Raw genomic sequence first — 23428 nt, 5'->3', positions numbered from 1 at the left:
AGCAGCGCACAGAAACACTGTTTACCTTCCTGCCAGACCAGTACCTATTTATCTACTTGCACTTTGACATGCTTTCGAACTGCTAGGTTGGCAGGAGCTGGGACCAAATAATGGAAGCTCACCCCATCGCGGGATTCGAACTGCTAACCTTCTGATTGGCAAGCCCTAGGCTCTGTGGTTTAGACCACAGCGCCACCCGCATATGATTAAGTTCATTATATTTAAAACAGTGTGTAAGACATAAATATTTTTGGAGACAGAGTAAGCCTTGTGGGTGGGGGACAGGTAAGTATAACAACACTCAATAACAAGACCCAAAGCTTGACACCCAATTCTCTGCACTTTTTTCTCCAAATCAAATCCTGGAATTCCAGTACTTACTTGGTATATGACCATTCTTTGAAACTGAAAATGGATCCAAACGGAAACTGATGTCTAGACATGACTTTTGAGAATATGACCTAAAACAAATAGGATTTTCCTAGTTCTCAAGCACCTTGGGGTACCGCTGCATCCCATCACAATATCTGGGTGCCCGGGTTGAATCAGTGAGCAAAATGCTTGCTCCTCCTACAACCCCATCTAGAAAGGAAGTGGTCTCTCAAATGCATATTTAGAAGCTCTAATTGAAACCTTCATTTGAAAAGGATAACCTTGTTTAAAAGACACAAGCCAACTCAAGGTAGCATCTCACATTTGAGAAGACAATGCTTTTATTTTAACAAGTAATCAAGTATTGAGGCTAAATCTGAAATGCTACAGAACGCTGTCAAATACAGCAAAATTGCTTAATAGGCATTATTTGTGGCAGCTCTGGTGCAGCTATAAAGATGAAGCCTAAGTTGCAATGCACCTTTTAAGAATGTGTTCTAGTTCATTTCAAGCTTTGTGATTAATGTGGCAAAACACTTCTCCTAAATATAACCTTACAGTGTGCCAGAAATCTGTCTAATGCAGGCACATAGTATACATACAAGGTGGGAGTGCATTTAGCTTCTAGGAGGCCAAGTCTTTTTACAAGATCAGCAACAGGTTTTAGTTAAGAAAACATTTTTAAGCATAGAAAGAGTTGACCGTGCTCATTTTTGTATTTCCAGGCTGTGAGATTGCCCACTTTATCTTATTCCAATCTTCCACTGCAGCCAATTCAGAGCCAATTCAATGCACAGCCGACTCTGCACTGTTGGTACCATACACTTATTTTATTGATTGAGAGGGGGGAAGTGTTATAAGCAGCAGAAATAACATGGACTTTTAGTCGAATATTCCTCTTCATCAGCTAGCAAGCGGAAGGGAGCAACCATTTTATTTTTATAAGTATGGTGCCTCTAAACCACTCCCTTTGCAGCAGGCTTTCAGCCTATATAATTAATGTTAACAGCCTGCCTCATTTTACATGTTGGAAGTCAACTTCTAATACCCAGGAGAAAACAGCATCTCTGCTAGCTGGAACAGTTCAGAGAAGTTTACTATCAGGATTTTTATTTTTTTAGGGAAACCATAAAAATAGTGAATGTTTGTTGGAATCACCCTACTTTCAGTGTCCACTTACCAAGACCACAACACATACACTGATAACATTGCAATATCAAAGCAAACTTATTCTGCCTGTGGAACCTCTCGCAACACAACCAATTAAAGGTACATTTAAAACAACAATGAAGTTTTCAAAGGTTTTGGCAGTGAATTAAGTATGAAGAGACATGGCATGAAGCAACTGCTATTCGTCCCAGCATCCATCATACAGTGTTGAATCTCCCATTTCTAAACCTTTTGTAAAACCTTAATGATTTCTTTGGACCAGAAATAAATCTTTTTAAATACTCAGAATGCATAAAAATTCCCCATCCCACAGATAACATAGGCAAGAGTGTATTTTACGGTTTCAAAAATACTCTGAACCTATAGAAACGATGTACATTGAACAGCTATAAAGCTAAGTGCTAAACAGAAGGACATCCTGGAAGAGTCTACAGCAGAGGTGTTGTGCTTCAGCATTTGCTTGCAGCATCTGGCAGTGGGTAGCACAAGGAAGGCAGGACAATCATTGAGTCTCCTCCTCTGTCTGCTTTGTAGTAGCTTCTGTGGCACTGGCATTGGCAGCAGAGTTCAAGACCTCTCCAAAGTCACCCCCAGCAGGCTTGGTTCCCCCAACCTTATACTGAAGAGAGATTTAGAGACTTCAGATTACACTCTTTAGAAGTTAAACTGCAATTATGGTTAACAGCCTATGGCTATATACCCAAATATTATTTCTCTCTGTCCAACCCAAGTTTAGACAGCAAAGGAACACAGGTGCTTCCCATAGCTGTCTCACAATTATGAAACTTCCTTCTCCCAAGGTCCAAAGCAGAAGCCTGAATACAGAATAGTTTTGTTCTTCATGCAGTAATTAATGGTGCAATTTAAAATCCATTATGTATTTCTACTGGGAACAGTCTCAGTTCTGAGCTTTTGGAAAATAGGTTGATACAACTGAATAAAGTGTGTACACATGAGCATTGTAGCATACAGATTAAGTTTAGCCCCAGCAATAGTAGAGGAAACTTTGTAGTAAAATACCAGAGGTAGATAAATGATGTAATCCCCAATTTGACATGCAAGCAACGTGTTAAAACAACCATCTCTGTGCCCTATAGATAAGGTAGAAAGATGGTTATGCCAATTTGCATAATCCTGGTTACAGAAATGCCACACCTGGAGAGACATACTAAAAAAAATCAGGTAAGGTCAGTAGCTAAAACACTGTCCAGTAAGATTTATTTTCTATACTGTCATGAGTTCTTTTGAAAGGCACATAATAATGATGATATTAGGTAAAGGTACCCCTGCCCGTACGGGCCAGTCGTGTCCGACTCTAGGGTTGTGCGCCCATCTCACTTAAGAGGCCGGGGGCCAGTGCTGTCTGGAGACACTTCTGGGTCACGTGGCCAGCGTGACGAAGGTGCTCTGGCGAGCCTGCACCAGCGCAGCACACGGAAACGCCATTTACCTTCCCACTAGAAAGCGGTACCTATTTATCTACTTGCACTTTAGGGGTGCTTTCGAACTGCTAGGTGGGCAGGAGCTGGGACCTAAGGAGGGGAGCTCACCCCGCCGCGGGGATTCAAACCGCCGACCATGCGATCGGCAAGCCCTAGGCGCTGAGGTTTTACCCACAGCGCCACCCGCGTCCCCCAATGATGATATTAGGGGTGTACAAACTTTTATCTAAGTCAGTTATAATTTTAGTAGCCTTCCTTAAGCATATCCTCAGGGTGTAGGTGCACACAAGGCATTGTATAAGCTAGTGTCCTAATTCAATGCAAGTTTGACTTCCTGAGAGTTTCAACTGTGCTTCAAATTGGTATATGGGGAGAGAAAGGGGGAAACTAACACTGTCCTCCTAATGCATTTCTCAGGCTGTTTTTACTGAGCACACTTCATTCTGGTCCCCTTAAGAACCAATAACCTGTCCTCTGTTTTCTCTTCCAACAATGCAGAAATTAAACTTCATTTAGTTCCCAACGGTGTGGTACTGCTAGTAGACACCATAGTAGTTAAATGTTCTCCACTGTTCCAAGGAAGCAGAATACCTACAGATCAAGTATATTTAGAAATCTCAGCTAATTTTTAAATTTTATTTTAAGAATGAAGTTTGTCATTAGATTTACCTTTAAGTTTTCCACTTTTTCTTCAAAGGACTTGAATGTTGGGGAATTTCTATTCAGGAAAGAAAACAAGAGTTACATTTCTTGTTTGGCCTTAGAAAATGTATATGCAATGGCCAACCACTTAAAAGAAAAACTTGCTTTTAACAGTGCTTTTAAGATGCAGCTATGGTGCCAGTCAGCAGCCTGCAAGATTCCAATTATACAATTCCCTTTTTTATATTTAATTATTTTCCAGTCCAATCCTATATGCCAGGGGAGAGAGAACTAGATCTGGCCAGTGGGCCAGATTCTGACACACACACTCCCCCGGGGGCACTTGCCAGACACGTTGGGCTACCCACCTCAATCTTCTGTTGTCAGATTAAACATTTCTCTTTACAGACCAGCTTAACCTCAAACTGGGCTGCAAAGGAAGTTCTGTGCAGCTGATCTTAGTAAGGGCGTCAGTCAGCACCAATCAGTTGAACGCTGGAGTGTAGCCCATCCCACCTTGCATTTGGCACCAAATATATAATACACCAAATGAAAACCCCATTTGCCAAGAAGCCATAGGCAGCACACTTTAAAGCTCCCAATTATTCCTTTGTTTTATTTAGGTTTGTTTCTCCACCCCCTACAACAGACATCATAAACAATGCTATGCGTCACATACGATACCGTGTGATGTTCTCCACAACTGGTATTTACAGAAGCACATAGGTCAAATGAAACTATCTGTCTGTCTGTCTGTCTGTCTGTCTATCTATCTATCTATCTATCTATCTATCTATCTATCTATCTATCTATCTATCTATCATCTCCTTTCCCACCTTCCTTACTCTAACAGAAGTCCACAGAATCAGTGGTGACAACGCAGGGTATGTTCCTGCTTCAATACAAAATGGCATTACTCAAGCACTCCATATGGGGCAAGTCAAATACACCTTTACCTGTTTTAAATATGCATTTGCAGCAATCAATATTATTTGTCCCTGCTTACATTAGAATAGGAACTAAAACTTAATGCAATTACATACATTACCTCATAGCAGGCATGCTAATTGAATGTTGTAGACAACGTATACTACATGGCAGCGTTAAAAGAAAGGAGAATCAGTCAGATTATGAGGAGAGGTGAGCCGTGTCCCTGCCATTTCGTGTAGCAACACATTATCAGAATATTTATCCAACACACTCAAAACAGGCATGCAAATCTGTCACCATGCACCACTAAGAGGCAAGCAGTAGCAACATATAAGCACATCATGCTAGGTTAGTAAACAAACTCCACAGGGTGGTTCTTAAAGTGACTGATCAGATTTAGTCAAGAATGCCAAACTTTACAGATTAATCAGATGAGTGTAAACTTCAGGAGTAAGTACACCCAGAATTTTAAAACCTTAACCTAGGAATATAAACATGATTCAATATGTTAGTCAATATCAATGTGTTTTCAGAATGGGGCCAATCAGCTTCTGCCAAAAACCACTCCTCTTTTTATATTAGCACTTTATGTTCATGTTCTTTATAGCATATTTATGTTCATCCTCAAAACCATCCTGCAGGATATACCAGGCACCTATTATTTTATCTGTTCACCCAGCCTGGAAAAGTGCAAGGAAGAATCGGATCTGGACTATCAATAACTATACAGTGGATCACAATAGCTTTCAGTATACTAAGAATGCTTGTTCCTTCAGCAACACAGGAGTAGATAATGCCTTGGGGCAGTCACTACACTGTTATGGTGAGCTGTTACTTTATAGGCCGTTAGATGCTGCCAAGCCTATCCGGATTTAGTGATGCGGTTGTTAAACAAGTCAGTTTTATGACATGTTCCAGATGATCAGGAAGCTAAAACAAAGCTATTGAAAGCTATCAGTTCATAACAAGGGACAGGTTGTTCTACAGAAAGCTTTCCATCTTGAGAAAAAGCAAAAATGGTTCTCACTTAAGCTGGTCCAAATGTTTCAATTATGTTCCTATATAAACTATTTCTATATACAGTTTGGGCAACACCAATTAGTCTGCCAACTACACAACCGATACTAGCTACATAGGGTTGAGTCCAATTAAGTCATGATTAACTTCTGAATTGATTTCAGTGGGTCTACTCAAAGAGTATGATTTAGTGGGATACAAACCATGGTTCACACTGTAGGTTGTCTTCTAGCTTGGAGTTTAAGTAACTGGATCATATTTTAAAATCTGATTTTTTTTTAGCCTTGTGAAGACTGCTAACAGCTCCTCTGAATGCTTGGGCATAGAGAACCAAAACCCCACCACCTACATAATAGGAAGTTGGCATTCATACCACCACATATACCCCAAAAGTGAGTCAAGGTGCATGTGTGAACATGCACCTCTAACTCACCACATCATTCCCCCGGGCGCATCAGTCCTGTTAGCTAGGGATGATGTGAGTTGTAGTCCCGAAACATCTGGAGGGCCGAGTTTGCCTATGCCTGGCTTAACCTCTCATTTTCACCTTTTAACATCTATTCACTTTCTTGCCCTATCTTCGTTGCTACTTTCTCTCACACGTAAGTTCTTTTCTGTTTTCCTCTTCCTGATTTTCCAGCTGTTCTGCTCTTTGGCGATAAAGCAGCCTCAAGGTTGTCAGGTAGCAGCCCCAATTCTGCTGCTATCCCTGTATCCCCTTGACCTATATTGCCACAGATCCAATTTCTCTCACAAGTGCTGCACAATCATTGACAACAGAACTGGAAAGAATGCAGCACACTTTCCACTTGCTTAGGCATTAAAGACAAGCTATCCTCCTCGAAATGCTCACTATAGCTACAGCACACCCCAAAGGGCCATAGCTCAGTGGCAGAACATTTGCTTTGCATGCAGAATGTGCCAGCATCAATCCATGGCACCTCCAAAGTAAGGCTGTGAGAAACCCTGCTTGAAATCCACTGCCGATCAGTGTAGACAACACTGAACTTGATGGACCAACTGGTTATGATACAGTATAAAGAAACTTCCAATGTTTCTAAAGGAATCTAGTGTCCAGTGTTGCAAGTGAACAATAGTCAAAACTGCTAAGAATTAAAAGGTAAAATGTTTTTTTGGCTATTGTGATCCTGCACAGGGAAGTTCAGCAGACACATCGTTTGCTTTTCATTCTTCCAGTGCCGCCATCCAAAGGAGGATTATCTTGCCTCTATTCTTGTTTGGTGCCCAGGTATCTCACTGTGGAGGCAACAAAAATTTCCCTCTTCAGATGTTCCACTGGAAGAATGTGTTATGTGCACAGCACTATCCCCTTCTACTTTCCCCAGCAGGTCTGGAACATTCAGTCATATAATATAAGGCTAGGGGGCAGGAAAAATATCTGAGTTTTAGATAAATAAGAAAAGCTATTGCTCATTTCTGTGCTGAAATTCTGCTCCAATAAAGTAGAAGAGTATTATCTGAAAGGGAGAAATTCAATGCCATGCTAAGAAAATTGTTCCATCGTGGCAAACATTTCAAGCTTGTCAAACATAAGGATCCCCCGGTGTGCTGTTTTAGTGATTCTCCCAATACTCCCCCCCCCCAAAAGTCATTTGGGAGGAGAGGAGAGAAGCTTCACTGCACAAGTGGAAGTCCTTGCACAGGGCTTCCACTAAGGGGACTCATTGGTTGAATCCCACCCACCAGTGTGGTTTGTGCAAGGGGGCAACGAAACTGTTCTCGCTAAGACTCTCTTCCTTAGCACTAACTACAAAGTCAATCTGTTGTTATTTGATCACTGGTAACATTCCCTTGAAACAGGCTATTCAATATGTTTTAAGTGCTCAATCCAGAAATTACTCATAGTAAATTGCAGAAATTACTCATAGTAAAAAAATTCAAACCAACCTATGTAACTATCAAATAACAGGTCTAACATTTCTGGTACATCTTGTGATTGAGAGGTGGCAAAACCTGGGGTAGACCTGACCTCTGAGAAACCTGTATTCAAGGTCTATCCCTCTGTTTGGCTCTCAACAGGTAAGGCACCTGTCCATGGATGGATGGATGTGGTATCCAGACAGCATCCTTCCACTCACTACGGAAACCCTCTGCTCTTTCCCTGGCTCCCTTCACCTCTTCCATTCCTTATTTAATTGTATTGCTATTGAAATCAACTTCACAGGGCTCCCCCCCCCCCTCCTGAATTTCACATATAATATATGGCTAACAACATTGAAGTGCTCTTCAGAGTTGCCATATGCTACCTCCTACATCACTTCCACAAATGGGTCTTCTCTGTGGACAACTTCATTGGATATAACCTAGTATTTCTAATAATCTATTAAACACTTTTTTAAAAAAAAGTTGTTTTTGTGGTGGGGAAGGAAAACTACTTTAGCCCTCTTCAAGTTACCCAGTATTATGGTCAGTCAGGAGCTATTCACTACACAACAAGACTACTTGCATGCTCTACAGCAACTTTTCACAATCTTACCTAAAGGAATGTGTAAATGCGTGCACTCTGTAGGACACCAAGCAAACATTTAAAAATAAAGAGAAAGTTCCAGTATAAACACACAGGGATTTTCACAGTAAAAGTAGTGAGCTTGAGGTAGTGCACTTATATGTTAACTGACTACACTCCAGAAGAAAACGGGAGCAACAGAAGTGAAGGGTTCGTTTTCAGCAATGAAATCTAGCTCTGAGATTCAGCAGTTCCAAGGAAATATTGTGCAATTAAATGCAAGTGATTTTAATTCTGAGTGAAGAAATCTGAGTGCAAGCACCCACAAACTGAAATAAGAAAGATGCAAATTTTTGTGTCGTCTACACGAAAAGCTGCCCAGAGTATAGCGAAGAACCCAAACTTGGCTTAGTGCAGGCTCCTAAAGAAGAAATTGCAGCCACTTTGCCCCTACCCAGTCCTTTTTTGCTGCCATGTTGAGCTGCACAGAACTAAGCCAAGCTTAAACACAAGCCCAGATTGGGACACCATGCTAAGCTCCCTGCATATTAGCCATGGGGTGTAGCCAAAAGCAAGCTGGTTACAGCTTGTTTAATGACATGTCCGGGTTCGGGTGACATGCTAAGCCAAACCTTAGTGCAGTGCAACAGCTATAAAAGGGCCAGTGAGAAGCAATGTGACTGCAAACTCTTCAAGGGTCCACACCTTCATACATTTGTGTTCAGTCAAAGTTTGGCTTAACTTGACATGCAGTTTCATCACAAGTTCCCACTACCACTGCTTTAATGAAGAAAAACAATTGGGCCCTTCAACCTCAGAAACAATGCAAATATTTAAATCTTTTAAAAAAATTAAAGCTTCCAGGATATAGAATCCAAAGCTACAGTTCACACATGGTCTGCTAAGGATACCTAGAGATGTTACAACCCAACACAAGCACGTTCCATCCCTCACCCCCAGAAAACCTCACCAACAGTACAAAACATAAACAGAATAAAAGATGAGAAGTTTTGTAAGCCACAATTCTAGGAGGGGAGTTAGTTTTCCCAAAAATGCAGGTACTCAGAACGTTCTTGATTTATTTCTATATGCCTGGGATTCATGCAGCTCTCACATGCTTGCTTTCAGTAACTTGATGGCTTCTCTCTTTCCCGATGTACAAGTAACCGAAGAAGAGAGAACATGCAACCCCATTCCAACTGATGTTTTATTCCCTACTGCCTACCCTCCAACATGATTACATCAAGAAAGGAACATCTAGATACAGGACCTCTCCAGATTTAGCACTTATCTTATTAGTGCAGTACCGGCCCAACTATTAGGTAGGTTGAGGTGGCCTGCTTCAGATGGCAAATTGTGGGGTTTCGTTAGAGAGAAGCACAATGCAGCCATAGCTTTGTTAACACTCGGGAAGGAAATGCAATTTGCAGTCTCAGGCACCTAAATATCTTGGGAAGTGCACTGAATAGGAGAAACCTAATCAAGGCACATTGGAAAGATGTAAGTCTCAATGTGGATCACTATTAGTCCATTCAACGGACTGGGGACCATTTCACATGTAAGTGGCACAGTCCCCACCCACCCATTAAAAAAATAGAATGCCATTAGCACAAGGCCAGAGGTGGTAGTTCCCTGCTTGTTCATGTCAAAATAAATAGCTTAGTTATAGAATCAAGCTGTCAGTTCCCAGCTGCAAGCCACCAACTCTGCACTCCTGGAAGGGTTTGCAATTTTGTGTTTGGCACTGTTGAAACCCTATGCAGTGTAAACAGATACTACTACAGGCGAGGGGAAAATTAAAGTCATACTTCACATCTTCCAACTTCTTTGTTATTGCAGAGCCAACTGTTGAGAATGCAGCAGAAGCTTTCTGCCCAGCTTGAGACAGTGTTTCTGATGTCTTCTTATACCTAAATTAAAAAAAAAAAGTCAACCTATTATCACAATTCTCAAACACCTGCACCACAAGTGTTGGAACAGGCATACGCATTACTTCGCTCCTAGTGCACTTGAAATTAAGAAGTCATGCATTGCTAGTAAGGCAGCTTCTATAAGCCTCTTCAACCCTTAGCATTTCCAGTGAACACTAGCTTCGGTACATCAAATTTATCTGAAAAGTTAGCTTTTGTATCCTGCATCCCTTTCCTCTATCAAAATGAGAGAAACTGGGTTTAGAACTCGTGTGTGTGTGTGTGTGTGTGTGTGTGTGTGTAAAAGTGGCATAACAAGTCACAACAAGGCATCTATAGGAGAGCACATGGTATAACTGATTTGGTTTAAAATGGAAAAGGTTTGCCAATAACATATGTCTTTCGCAATATGCATGGCAAAATATTTGCTCCACGATACAATTTGTGTGGTAAGAAAACAGTTGGGAGAGTTGCCTCATCTTCCTATCAGATTTAACCAGAAAAAGTTCTAGAAAATTGCAAGACATCCAGGTTCTTTTGTCTGAGATGATGGTGCCAAAACGCCATATTGAGTCTTTTACACACGGTTGCATTAGGTGTTTTCAGCAACTGTAGCTGACCAGAAAGAATGAAACATCTGGCCACATGTTCAACACATGTGCTTAAGATCAGGGACAGGAAGCTGTGGTCCTGCAGATGTTACTTAAGTGCAGCCCTGCTAGACCAACTGTATATAGCCCAGCATTCTGTTCCCACAGTGGACAATGAGGATGATAAATTGATGTAATGTTGAGATGTGTGTGTGTTTGTGGTGTAGAAATGAAGAAAGTATGTATCTGATTCCATCAATTGCTTCCCATAAAATACATTGGAAGTGTTTTCACAATGAAAACATCTATGTTCAAAAACAATTGCAATGGCATTCTCACACCACGATCTCCCAGACAACCAAAAAAACCACTGCCTCCAATATATGTGTGTCGAACTACAGCTTAACCCTGACCAATGGTCATGCTGCCAGGGATTGATGTTAAACAACATTGGAAGAGCCAGATGCTTAATGGCATGACAATTTTAACCAACCCTAGAAAGAAGCTACCTTCTGCTTTGACTAAACCTTGCCAAGACATTAAGGACCACTTTGCAAAGTTTTCCTAGCTCAGACTTCATGCAAAGTGTCTGAATACTCTCCCACCACTGAAGAGAATCCAGGTGTACAGAAAACTAACATTTCAGGGAAAATGGTATCCTCTGAATGGTCCTGCTAAAACCCTCGCTACAAACATATAACCTGCCATCACTAGATCCTGAAACAAAGGCTTCCTCTGAGAAAGCCCACCAAATTCAGCTGACGAGGAAACTCAAGCCCATCCCTTGCATTCAGGCAAAATAATTTAAGTGAAGAAACATACGCATTTGTTGCTGTGACATCTTGCCACCCTTTGGAAAGGTTCTGCCTCAGCTCCTGCAGTGAACTGATCCCCAGTTTTCTCTTTATTTCTGCTAGATGCTTCTCTTTAGCAGCTAGTACCTGTGACAAAGTCTGGATTTCTTCTTCCACCTACAAGACAGAGCCCATGAAGAAAATCAACTAGGGAAGCATAAGCTACTGAGGAATTATTTTAGAGCAGATGTTTTCACATTTACTACCAACATTTCCTTGTTTGGAACAAATTACACTTGCATCCTTTAAGGGTTTAAATATATGTTAATTATAGGTTTCAGTTTGAGACAAAACACCAACCGATTCTGATTCAGTAATCAACTAATAGAGCCCCAATTCAATTGCATGGGTAATTTTCACATCTACTTATTAATGAACTTATTGGTTGCTTTTGGTTATTGGCTGCTTTTTCCCCACAAAAGCAACTCAAAGCAACTTACAATTAAAATAACATTCACATTAAAAACAGCATAAACCAAAACAGAAAAATCCAAAACTTGTAATGGATTGAAGGCAATATAATTCCCTCTGTTCCCAATGTTCAGGCTGCAAGATAATCAGGGTTGTTGGTTTTTTGTTGGGTTTTTTTTAACAGAACTACAGAAAGCCCTCAGGCAAAAAAACCCCCAAACCCCTAAGTGACAGTGAACCCCACAAACAGTTTGGTGATGACAGAACGCTCAGTGGCCATGTTGGTTTGGGGCGGGGTAATGGAAAAGAATGGTTGAGTTCCTGAACAGCATCGCTGCACAGTACAATGTTTTGTTTCAGGTCCCACTGTCACAGAACGAAGAGCAAGAAACATGAAAAGCTTTGAAGGCACAATCAGAGCAAAGTGAGTGCTACGTCTGCGATGTCTTTCAAGTGTTCTTACTCTAAACCAAAGCCTTCTGCATTTGCAATTCCTAATGCCAACTTCTGCTTCAGCTCTTTTTTAAAATTCTGTAAGGCGGCAGAGCTGACCGAAGCAAGTGTGGCAACAGGTAACCAGGAACTACTTTTGCTTGCAAAATAATATACTGATCAATATGTGTAAATTAAAATGGATGCACTGATATTTAAATGTATTGTTAATGTAAGCCAGTTGGAGGTCCTTCTTGTGTTTTTCTGTTTGTTTTGTTTTCCCTTTAATGAATTTGCAATTGTTAAAACCCCCAAATATACGAAGCAAACAAATCAGCTGGACCTTTCATGCTTACAGAGGTAGCTTAAGCCATAAATCAAGGTTATACATATTGTACTTTTCTTCCAGCAAACACAGAGCTGCTTTACATGGACCTTCCACTGAGACCAAGACACAATTAACTACAGAACAGCACCACGCAGCCTTAGGCCATTCACTGTGTCCATTATAAGAACTCTGCTTATTACAAATTATTTTCCAACAGCACTATCAGAAAGACAGCCTCATAACTCCATATTAAATGCAACTGTGGCTCACACATGTGAATCAGATCAGTTTTGAGGGCCACACATAACAGGTTTACCTTAGCAAGCTCTCTTCTAAGTTCTTCCTGTTCTTCTTCTGACAAAGCCTCTGCAACATTAACTGAAGCAGCAGCATCTTCTCCAACTTCAGGAATTACTTCATTTTTCAGCAGACCTTTAAAAAAGAAAAGAAAAACCCCTCAGATTTGTCATTTGGGATCACTACTTTAAGACTGCTTTGTTGTCAAACATTCGTCATCAAGGTTGGAGTGTGTGAAAAGCAAGAGTGGGGGTTTCCCACCGCTGCAATGGTGCAGGGATGGTGAAATTGCAGCTCCTCACATATTGGACTGCATCATCCCCAACATTTCGGCTGTGCTGAAGGGTCACAGGTTTCCCATGCCCCTGATAAGAGGACTGTCTGATTTATCTTGCTGTAAGGAGCGTTTCAATGAATGGATGCATGACAACAGACTGTATTTGACAGTGAATACAGAGTTCAATAGAGGCAGAAGCAAAAACTACATTTGCAACACTGAGCTGCTTTATCAGGGTTTTGTTATTTTAAGATCAGAATTAACTGCTACTCAGATTTCAGTGGCATGGCCTCATCCAACCTCTTAAAACCTTCTATCCTTACTACTTCTGTGTGATCCAAGATTTCCCCATTTCACACCTTCCCTTTCACATCATAGTCATACCCTCATGGTATCTTCATCTTCTGCAGAAACTGGGCGAGGGTTTTATAGATCATATGCAGAAATGACAACCAAAGACGCTGGTTTACAGGAATCTGATTCCTGAAGCTTGGAAATCCAAAACTTGCAAATCTGTGTGCCAAACAAATACTGTAGAGGGTATACCATTCAACACTGGCCTGTTCTGGAAGTCCAAAGTTGTTCCCAATGCCCAGAAGGCATCCCAGAGGACAACCAACACTCCTATGCAGCTGCACAGTAAGTTCAGTAGTGGTGGGAAAGCTATTTTGCATTACCAGTCTTCTCAAGGACATAACTGCCTCCGATATGGTTCCCTGGAACAGTCTGAAAATCAGAGGTTGGTGCTAAAGACCGATGTAGTAAATAACACCAATACAATCTTGTCATTCCACATACCAAAGAGAATGTTCTTTTTCCAATAGCAAATGGAAGGATTTCCTGCAAAGCTCCCTTCAGATTACTATCAAGAATCTTAAGCAGAAGGCAGTAAACCAATTGAGAATTATTCTGCATTACAGGAACATAAAAATCATTTATGCAAAACCTATCCTCAAAGGGTGGCAAATAGTGTTTTAAGTTTTCATGAGCCAGCAAGCAACTGAATTAAAACATTCCGCCAAACGCCTCTAGTTCTCTGCAGTAAGTGCATTCTGGTTTAATTTTTTATACGAGTAGATTATTCTAGTTATATTTTAGCTGTGCTGTGACTTTATTGGGGATATCCATCCAGGAATGTGCCATCTTGCATCCCCCAGAAGGATGGTGGGCAAAAGGGTTTTTGGTTCTTGTGCCGCACAACTCTCCTGGCTGCCTCCCAGTCACGCTGCAGGGAAGTTGTCTCAGGATGCACAGAATGACAGCTGAACACATCAGCAGAAGAGAGTCAGTGCGGTGTTGCAGTTGGAGCGTTAAGATTGGGATCTGGGAAAACTAGGGCTCAAATCCAAGTCAGCCATGAAGCTCAATGGGTAACCCTGGGCCGGTCACTTCCTTTCACAGAGAATGGAGTGGGAAAGAGTTAGATTTGCTTCTCTTCCACAATCAAGAGTATTGCTAGAAGTACTGGAAGGACACTGGTAATCGGTAAACAAGTTTATGTGGAATCCTACCCACTTAGCTAAGCATGCATTGCTACTAAAGCCATTTAGGATCCTACCAGGCCAAGAATCATTTCAGATATATTCTTACATAGATCTCATTACCATAGAGGAAATTGCACAGAGGTCATTTCCATCATGTGTATTCATGGTAGAAAGCACCAATATTCACAGCAAGAACCCGCTTTTCATAGGATGTGTATAGTAGTCATGGGGTACATAATAACCCATCACTCTGCTGGAAGATTGCTGTGCAGAGCGTGTCTATGTGCAGATTCCAAATTCAGTTTTATCTAACTAAGTTGCAATCTTATTTAAATACTGTAATCAGTTTTAAAAGTATGCCAAGGCCCAATTTTAAGAAAATTGTCGTAGTGGCAAGTATCTAGCTTTACCAAATAACTTAGTAAGTTAGTTATGGCCTGCAAGCATGAAATAGTATTAAAAGTTTGGTGCCTTAGGCATCAAACCATCTCTACAGAACCAGAAATTCTAGTCTGTCAAAACCTAGCTTGTGATGTCTAAGGAAGTCTTTCAAGTTTGTAAATTCATTTCTCCACACACACACACACACACACACACACACCTTTAATTTTTTGCAAAAAGATTTGCTGAAATCTGAGCATTATTCATTCTTTTCTGAGCATAATAAAATGTGGTAGGGTAAAAATATGCCAAACTATGTTCAAATTTGACAGAACTAATTTTATTCTAAGTTGTATGGAATAGTTTCTAGCAGTTATGTTGAATATATATATATATATATATATATATATATATATATAATCACTTTGAAATTCCCAAAGATTCCACTCCCAAAATCTTCCCCAAACTAGTGCCCTCCCAGATGTTTTGGACAACAATTGGCTGGGACCGATGGGAGTTGGATTCCAACATCATCTGAAGGACATCAGGGTAAGGAAGGCTGTGCTATAGTTACCTAAATCAGTATTCTATGAGCACTTGGGAAACACACACATTTTTTCCAAGATCAAGCACAAAGGAGAAGTTCAAGTGAGCTCTGAACCAAGAACCAGAAGAACATTTAACTGGTTGTGCATGTCTCCAAGAGCCAGTGTGGCATCATAATGGTTAGAGTGTGTTGGACTATGACCTGGGAGACCAGGGTTCAAATTCTCACCCAGCCATGACGCTCATTGGGTGACCCTGGACCAGAGAAACAACAGAAAGCTTACAGCTTCTGCATAAGTCCTTGTTGTCAGATGAATGTGAAAGCTTGTTGTGGTACTGGATGCTAACACAACATTCCCCATTCTCTCAAATCATTCTCTATGCCTGATAGTGTTTAAGGCAGCTCTGAGGCAAAGTTCCACTAACATTTAATTACCTATTATTCAAATCAGGCTTTCAGTTGCTTCCATATTATTGAGTGCATCCCTATTTCTTCATTCATTCAATCTAACACACTATGTTTTGTTCGCTTCTGGGAACCCTGTTATGATCACTTCCATTCCAGCAGAAAACCACAGAGCACATAACAACAAACACCTTAGGCTATAACTTTCAGAAAGCATACTGAGCTATGATCTGCTTTTATAGTATGGATTCTCTTAATAAGGCTGTAGATATAAAAACAGTTACCAGAATCCTTCAACACAGGAGATCCAGGAGGAGAAAAAGCCATGCTGGGCGATAGGTAGAGATAATTTCTATTAACTCCAGTATCAAAATCAAAAGGAGATTTGTAATCCTCATATAAATCCATATCCAGCCAGTCCATCACAGAGATCTCAGCATGCATGGGGGCCATTCATGTCGCTCCTGCATCCAGTCTTCTCCTCGCCTTTTCTTTGCACAAGTCATTTGACTTGTTAAAATCCGAGGCACCGATTTAAAGATGCTAGGCACTCACACCGTGTACCAGGTTTCCACTGGAGAATCGTAAGCAATTGATATAATTGTGAGGTTTAGGATACCAACTTAAAAAGCAATGGCTCGGGTACTCCTTAACTGCAGTAGTTTGTGCAGCTGATGATTAAGGCTACAACTTTTCAGTAAGCCCAAATCCACTCTACGCAACAAGGCATTTTCAGGAAACTGAATTGCCATGGGCTCTGGGAAGTCTCAGTCCTGTGCAGGATTACACCAGAGTTTTCAGTCTTTTTTTTTTTAAAGCATCAGCTGACTGCTGTTGCACCAGGATATTCTTAATCTTCTAGGGCACAAAAGGATTACCAGCCATAATCTATCCTATAAGCCATCTGTGTAGGACTTTATGCCTGATTAATGGAATAGATTTTTCTTCTCCAGTGTGTAGCTTGCCAGCCCTGTGTGTCTTTGTATATATAGTAGACAGCTCTAGTCAAATTTCCTAGTGGCGGGGGGTGGACCTGTGTTTGTTGCTTCCACACAGCAGGTTTCTACGAGTGAAGTGCCTCTTTGTCAGACTGCAACAATCCCTTTTCTTACTTCCAGCTTCATCACATTGCTGCTGTGCATTCTACACTATCAACTGCAGAGATATGTCAGTCAACTGACTTCACCTCAGATGAAGGTCCTGGCGTGTAATGTAGTCTTTGTCAAGCTCTGCTGAACTCAGAAGTGGTATGGGATATGTGGCTCCCCATCGTTCAGGAAAGTGCTGCAGCAAGCATAATTGGTTACAAAGGAAGAAACAAGATGCTAACTGTCATCCTTAGAAAGGATCCATTTAAGAAAATCGGGGAGAAAATGAGTAATGAATACAGGCACAGAATTGCAAGCGGACAGTAGATGCACTAACTGGATGCCGAACTAAATTGACTGTGTAGGATACGGAAGCAAGACACATTTTTCAGGGTTTGGTCCAAAAATTAAGTGGTGGTGATTATTTTGGCGGGGAACATAGGAAGCTGCTTTATACCAAATCAGACCATTGTTCCATCTAGGTCAATACTGTCGACACTGACAGTAGCAGCTCTCCCCAGTTTCAGGTAGTGTCTGTCAGTCCCACCTGAAGTTGCTGAGGATTATGATAAATCTGGGACCTGCATGCAAGGCTCTACAATTGCATTATGGGCCTCTTCCCCCGTCCCCAAAATAAAGCCCTTGCACAAAAAGCTGGCTTATTTGTTTATTTATATTTTATTTATTTGTTAGAGACTTGTATATTGTCCTACATCTGAAGATCTTAGGACGGTTCACGGTGTAAGAATTATGCAAGAGCTCCTCTATACTTGACCCACATTTCAAGTATTGAGTGGGCATCTTGCTAGTGCTGTGTTGCAGACACATGGTTTTAAGAACTCAAAAGAGCTTAAAGAAAATCACCATGCTTTATTTGTAAAATATTACTGTCCATGATAAAAAAAAAAAAGTTGTTTTATGGAACGTATTTTTATCTCACCTTTCATCAACAGTACTGGGGCGGCTCACAACAATACAACACATTTTCAAGTAAACCAACACATTTATAAGGTACATCACAATCCACAGAACATACCTCCCAAGCTCAATTATTAACCTGCAAATGCCTAGGTGGACAGATGCGCCTTTAATTAGCACTGCAGGCCCATCAAAGTTTGTGCTTGCCATGTTTCAAACTGGAGACAATTCCATACGCTGGGTGCCACCATGGAAAAGTTCGAGCTTCTTTTTAGATGGATTACCACACTGATCCCTGATAGTTATGCAGGTCATTTAAAGCCCCCAGAAGCCTCTAAAAAGTCTTATTGCAAGAGTAATAAAGTTACTTTATGAGGGAGCGAATAGGACTGACTTTTAAAGTACCTAAGTATTCATACCTTTTAAGGAACATAATGCAAAAAACATAGCATGAGTTATTTGTGTTCCTTTCAATCTCACTGAACACTTCGGTGGTCATTAATATGCCACATGCACCAACAGAAACTGGATGTACCATGTGGCTCATTAACTGGTTCTTTTTTGGTGCTTACAAATGGCGCCACCACCCCACATTTCTGGATGCTCTATTTAAAGATCTGTACTCCCAACCCAACATTTTCCAAAATAGTGAGCATAAAGGAGCTGGGGAGGATTGACAGTAGGTACAATTCCTCTGCAAATGCTGATCGTCTTGTGCAACTACCACCCTCCCTTCAAGGCTGGGGTGGATATTTCAAGGCAATACAGAAGGCACTTCATGTTCAGTTCCACCCTCAACATTCAACTGTGCTTTCCTTCTCCAAAGAGTTTGGAGCCAGTATATGTCTGTTGAGGAGGTGCAGAGAAGTTCTGGAGCACAACCCCACAGTGCACTTGTTCACAAGCCTGTAAGTACCTACTGCAGTTGAATTCCTTGTTAACTGTGGGCCAGAAGCTTTAATTTTATTACAGAGGTGTTGATGAGACAACAGAGTATATTGCTTGTGGGCAAGGCACTTGAGCCAATTATAATGGAATTAACCTGAATGCGCTGCAACGTAAATTGGCTTGTTCAGGCTCAGCCAAGCATTATCAAGTGTCTTCAGCGCTGGTTGCAGTAATTGGATTGCAATATTATCTGCTGAGGCACCGTTTCTTTTCCAATCATCCCTCAGGAGCAGTCCTGGGAAAACCAGCAAGCAGCCACCTAAATAGATACACACAGACGCAAAAACATATTGCACTGCAGAGGCAGTCTGTCACAGCTATTTGGGGGAAATTCATACACCCCTTCCGAGGACATGGCTACAGCAGAATGCTACTAAAATGGATTAACTTGGGGGACACAGCATAACACCTCTTCTTGAGTGGCATTGAAGCACACTGCCATGCTCCTTCCTTCTGAAGAGCCTAGTCTTCCTTCCACCAAGTTGCTAAACCATCGCTTGAATTAGCAACCGTCAGCGGTTAATTGGGCAGCTGAAGGAGAGCAGGTACTCTAATAAGAAGGCATCAGCTTGTGCCAGTGCATCCATGTGGCAAGGTTGATCCAGAATCCTCTCACATGAAACAGTGCAGAGAGCTGGAAAAGCCCGTCTTAGAGGTCTTGCAGATAATTACAAAGAAGTCTATGTGAGAGAGGTCCTAAGACAGACAGAGACAGAGCGCACGATGCAACTCCAGGAAACTGCTCTAATCCCGGGAGTGACAGGCTGGCATTGTTACCATTCCATCAGAGGGTTGTTGTGCTCTTCTTCTTCTTCTTCTTCCTAGCTTTAGTACAGATTCACCCTGTTGTTGTTGTTTAGTCGTTTAGTCGTGTCCGACTCTTCGTGACCCCATGGACCAGAGCACGCCAGGCACCTCTGTCCTCCACTACTTCCTGCAGTTTGGTCAGACTCATGCTGGTAACCTCGAAAACACTATCCAACCATCTCGTCCTCTGTCGCCCCCTTCTCCTTGTGCCCTCCATCTTTCCCAGCATCAGTGTCTTCTCCAGGGAGTCTTCTCTTCTCATGAGGTGGCCAAAGTACTGGAGCCTCAACTTCACGATCTGTCCTTCCAGTGAGCACTCAGGGCTGATTTCCTTCAGAATGGATGCGTTTGATCTTCTTGCAGTCCATGGGACTTCTCAAGAGTCTTCTCCAGCACCATAATTCAAAAGCATCAATTCTTCGGCGATCAGCCTTCTTTATGGTCCAGCTCTCACTTCCATACATCACTACTGGGAAAACCATGGCTTTAACTATACGGACCTTTGTTGGCAAGGTGACGTCTCTACTTCTCAAGATGCTGTCTAGGCCTGTCATTGCCCTTCTCCCAAGAAGGAGGCATCTTTTAATTTCGTGGCTGCTGTCACCATCTGCAGTGATCATGGAGCCCAAGAAAGTAAAATCTCTCACTGCCTCCATTTCTTCCCCTTCTATTTGCCAGGAGGTGATGGGACCAGTGGCCATGATCTTCGTTTTTTTGATGTTGAGCTTCAGACCATATTTTGCGCTCTCCTCTTTCACCCTCATTAAAAGGTTCTTTAATTCCTCCTCACTTTCAGCCATCAAGGTTGTGTCATCTGCATATCTGAGGTTGTTGATATTTCCTCCGGCAATCTTAATTCCAGCTTGGGATTCATCCAGCCCAGCCTTTCGCATGATGTATTCTGCATATAAATTAAATAAGCAGGGAGACAAAATACAGCCTTGTCGTACTCCTTTCCCAATTTTGAACCAATCAGTTGTTCCATATCCAGTTCTAACTGTAGCTTCTTGTCCCACATAGAGATTTCTCAGGAGACAGATGAGGTGATCAGGCACTCCCATTTCTTTAAGAACTTGCCATAGTTTGCTGTGGTCGACACAGTCAAAGGCTTTTGCATAGTCAATGAAGCAGAAGTAGATGTCTTTCTGGAACTCTCTAGCTTTCTCCATAATCCAGTGCATGTTTGCAATTTGGTCTCTGGTTCCTCTGCCTCTTCTAAATCCAGCTTGCACTTCTGGGAGTTCTCGATCCACATACTGCTTAAGCCTTCCTTGTAGAATTTTAAGCATAACCTTGCTAGCGTGTGAAATGAGTGCAATTGTGCGGTAGTTGGAGCATTCTTTGGCACTACCCTTCTTTGGGACTGGGATGTAGACTGATCTTCTCCAATCTTCTGGCCACTGCTGAGTTTTCCAAATTTGCTGGCATATTGAGTGTAGCACCTTAACAGCATCATCTTTTAAAATTTTAAATAGTTCAGCTGGAATACCATCACTTCCACTGGCCTTGTTATTTGCAGTGCTTTCTAAGGCCCATTTGACTTCACTCTCCAGGATGTCTGGCTCAAGTCAGCAACCATACTACCTGGGGTGTACGAGACATCCATATCTTTCTGGTATAATTCTTCTGTGTATTCTTGCCACCTCTTCTTGATGTCTTCTGCTTCTGTTAGGTCCTTACCACTTTTGTCCTTTATTATGGTAATCTTTGTACGAAATGTTCCTTTCATATCTCCAATTCACCCTGTACACGCCTCCATATCAAAACAGGACAGGTTAGAACACTCCTTAATATAGCAAGTTACAACTTCCTGGTCCATCTTACCATGTTGGCTTTGTTGTTGTTGTTGTTGTTGTTGTTGTTGTTGAGTTGTTTAGTCGTGCCCGACTCTTTGTGACCCCATGGACCAGAGCACGCCAGGTACTCCTGTCTTCCACTGCCTTCCGCAGTTTGGTCAAACTCATGTTGGTAGCTTCAAGAACACTGTCCAACCATCTCGTCCTCTGTCATCCCCTTCTCCTTGTGCCCTCAATCTTTCCCAACATCAGGGGGTAGTATCCCCAATTTCACACCAGGTGTGTAGCTAAATGATGAATGAGAGCAACCCGCAAGTGTGGAAACATCTCAATGTAACCTACTACAGTGTAGCTTTCAGTATAATCCCTCAATGTTATTGTCATAACCTGCGAAGACCTGCAGAAAAATGAATGCAAAGGAGGTCTGCAATCGCAAGTAGCAACATTTTCAGAGTTATATTCCAAACTAAAGAAAGCCTTCACTGCTGCTTTCGGGCATACTAGCAACTACCATATACCAAATACTGTACAAGTTTCAGTATGGATCCCACTTTGGCGCTTGAGAGAGTCAACTCTTACACAACCCGCTTCATCTTCAAAACCAAAGTCCATCTCAGTAAATCCAAGGCTTGGTCTGGATTAGTCTTTGGGCAATTTATATGCAGATGGAAACATCAAGGGTCCCAGGTAAGTCATCTGCAAAATTCCAGCAGAGAGTTTTAAAAACAGATTGAAGTTTTTATCTTATGCTCAGTTCACACCTATGGTACATCCCTTCCAAAAGAATCGGGACTAGTAGTAAAAAGCAGAGCCCTAGTAAAGGTATTTCCTGGCAGAAAGCTAGACCCATTGGTCACAAAACTACCTCGCCCCCCACCACCAATGCCTAGATGCTAAATTTCAGAAATGCAGCAATTTTAAACAGTGACAGTTGTGAAGCAGGCCAAAGGCTTTGGGAGCAACAGCATCTTCCTCAGGACAACTCAGAGGACAACTGCTTCCCATCAAAAGAGCCCTGAATCTTTCTGAAGCAGCCAAATTCAGCTCAGAATTCAACTGCTTCTCAAAAGCAAGAAGGGGAAGGTGCTCATTTTACAGCACTAGAAATGCAGGTTTGCATCGTCTTCCTCTAAGTGCTCAAAAGACTAGCTTTTCCTGATATTCTGCTGTTGCCAGACAGTAATACCTAGGGGCTTGCTCAGATTATACTCTCCCCACTAGAACTTACAAACATCTGAGACAGCAGCAGAGGCACAGTGACTCCACACTCAGTGGAATGTGAGATCTTCCTTCTTCCAAAAGTCCTCTATGTCTTGTGGGGGGGAGACAGGATGGCCAAAAGGATAACTAGAATAAGTCAACATCCTGGATCAAGTCAAGGTGTATATGAACAGGAACAGCCAGCGATTGTGGAGGTTGTGCTACGGGAACTGTTAATGTATTTAAAAGCAGATTCTTGCCTTTGAAGTGACTGCTATTTTTAAAAGCAGGTAGCATTATAAACTTGCTTTAGCTTATACATCACAAAGCTGGCCTCTGTGTCCATCTGGCTGCGAGCCACAAAACTAGAAGCATCATTCTTACATAAACTGCATCTCTGTACTCTGTACTCTCAGAGCTGTACTCTGACGTCTCTGTTCCAATTTGTTTTAGAGGCTGAAATGGAATAGAAAGGAGAGAAGCTGGGACACTCCATACTATTGGGGGGGGAGTGTTCAGATAAAAAAAATATATTTAAGAGGATTTTACCTAGTAGAGGATTATCTTCTACAAAGGGCTATAAAGTTTGATTCTGAAATGTCGTTTTCAAGTAGCTTGGAGACTGTATTATTTGAGAAAAGGAATTGATTTTAACGTTTTAAGTGTTTCAAGTAAAGAAATAAAACTAAATTATGAAAGACATGATCTTGGCATC

General features: G+C 41.6%; 1 protein-coding gene across 4 annotated transcripts in view; it reads right to left on the bottom strand.

Annotated features, from left to right (window-relative positions):
- Window positions 1-690: 690 nt before the first annotated feature.
- TPD52 (tumor protein D52) overlaps window positions 691-23428 on the bottom strand; it is a 37782-nt gene continuing 15044 nt past the window's right edge. Inside the window, exons 2-8 of one of the 4 annotated variants that reach the window (XM_028736632.2) lie at window positions 12882-12997; window positions 11363-11511; window positions 9849-9950; window positions 8071-8097; window positions 4675-4716; window positions 3654-3702; window positions 691-2161 (exon numbers count right to left, since the gene is read on the bottom strand). In XM_028736632.2, the coding sequence (XP_028592465.1) occupies window positions 2045-2161; window positions 3654-3702; window positions 4675-4716; window positions 8071-8097; window positions 9849-9950; window positions 11363-11511; window positions 12882-12997 (602 nt within the window). In that variant the 3' untranslated portion in view covers window positions 691-2044. The remainder of the gene's footprint in view (window positions 2162-3653; window positions 3703-4674; window positions 4717-8070; window positions 8098-9848; window positions 9951-11362; window positions 11512-12881; window positions 12998-23428) is intronic. The other 3 variants (XM_028736633.2, XM_077932899.1, XM_028736634.2) reach the window with 3 other exon arrangements.

This window comes from Podarcis muralis, chromosome 8, assembly GCF_964188315.1.
Source record: "Podarcis muralis chromosome 8, rPodMur119.hap1.1, whole genome shotgun sequence".
NCBI lineage: Eukaryota > Metazoa > Chordata > Lepidosauria > Squamata > Lacertidae > Podarcis > Podarcis muralis.
Note: the sequence above shows the minus strand (reverse complement) of the source record. Positions and strands in the feature narration are given on the sequence as shown.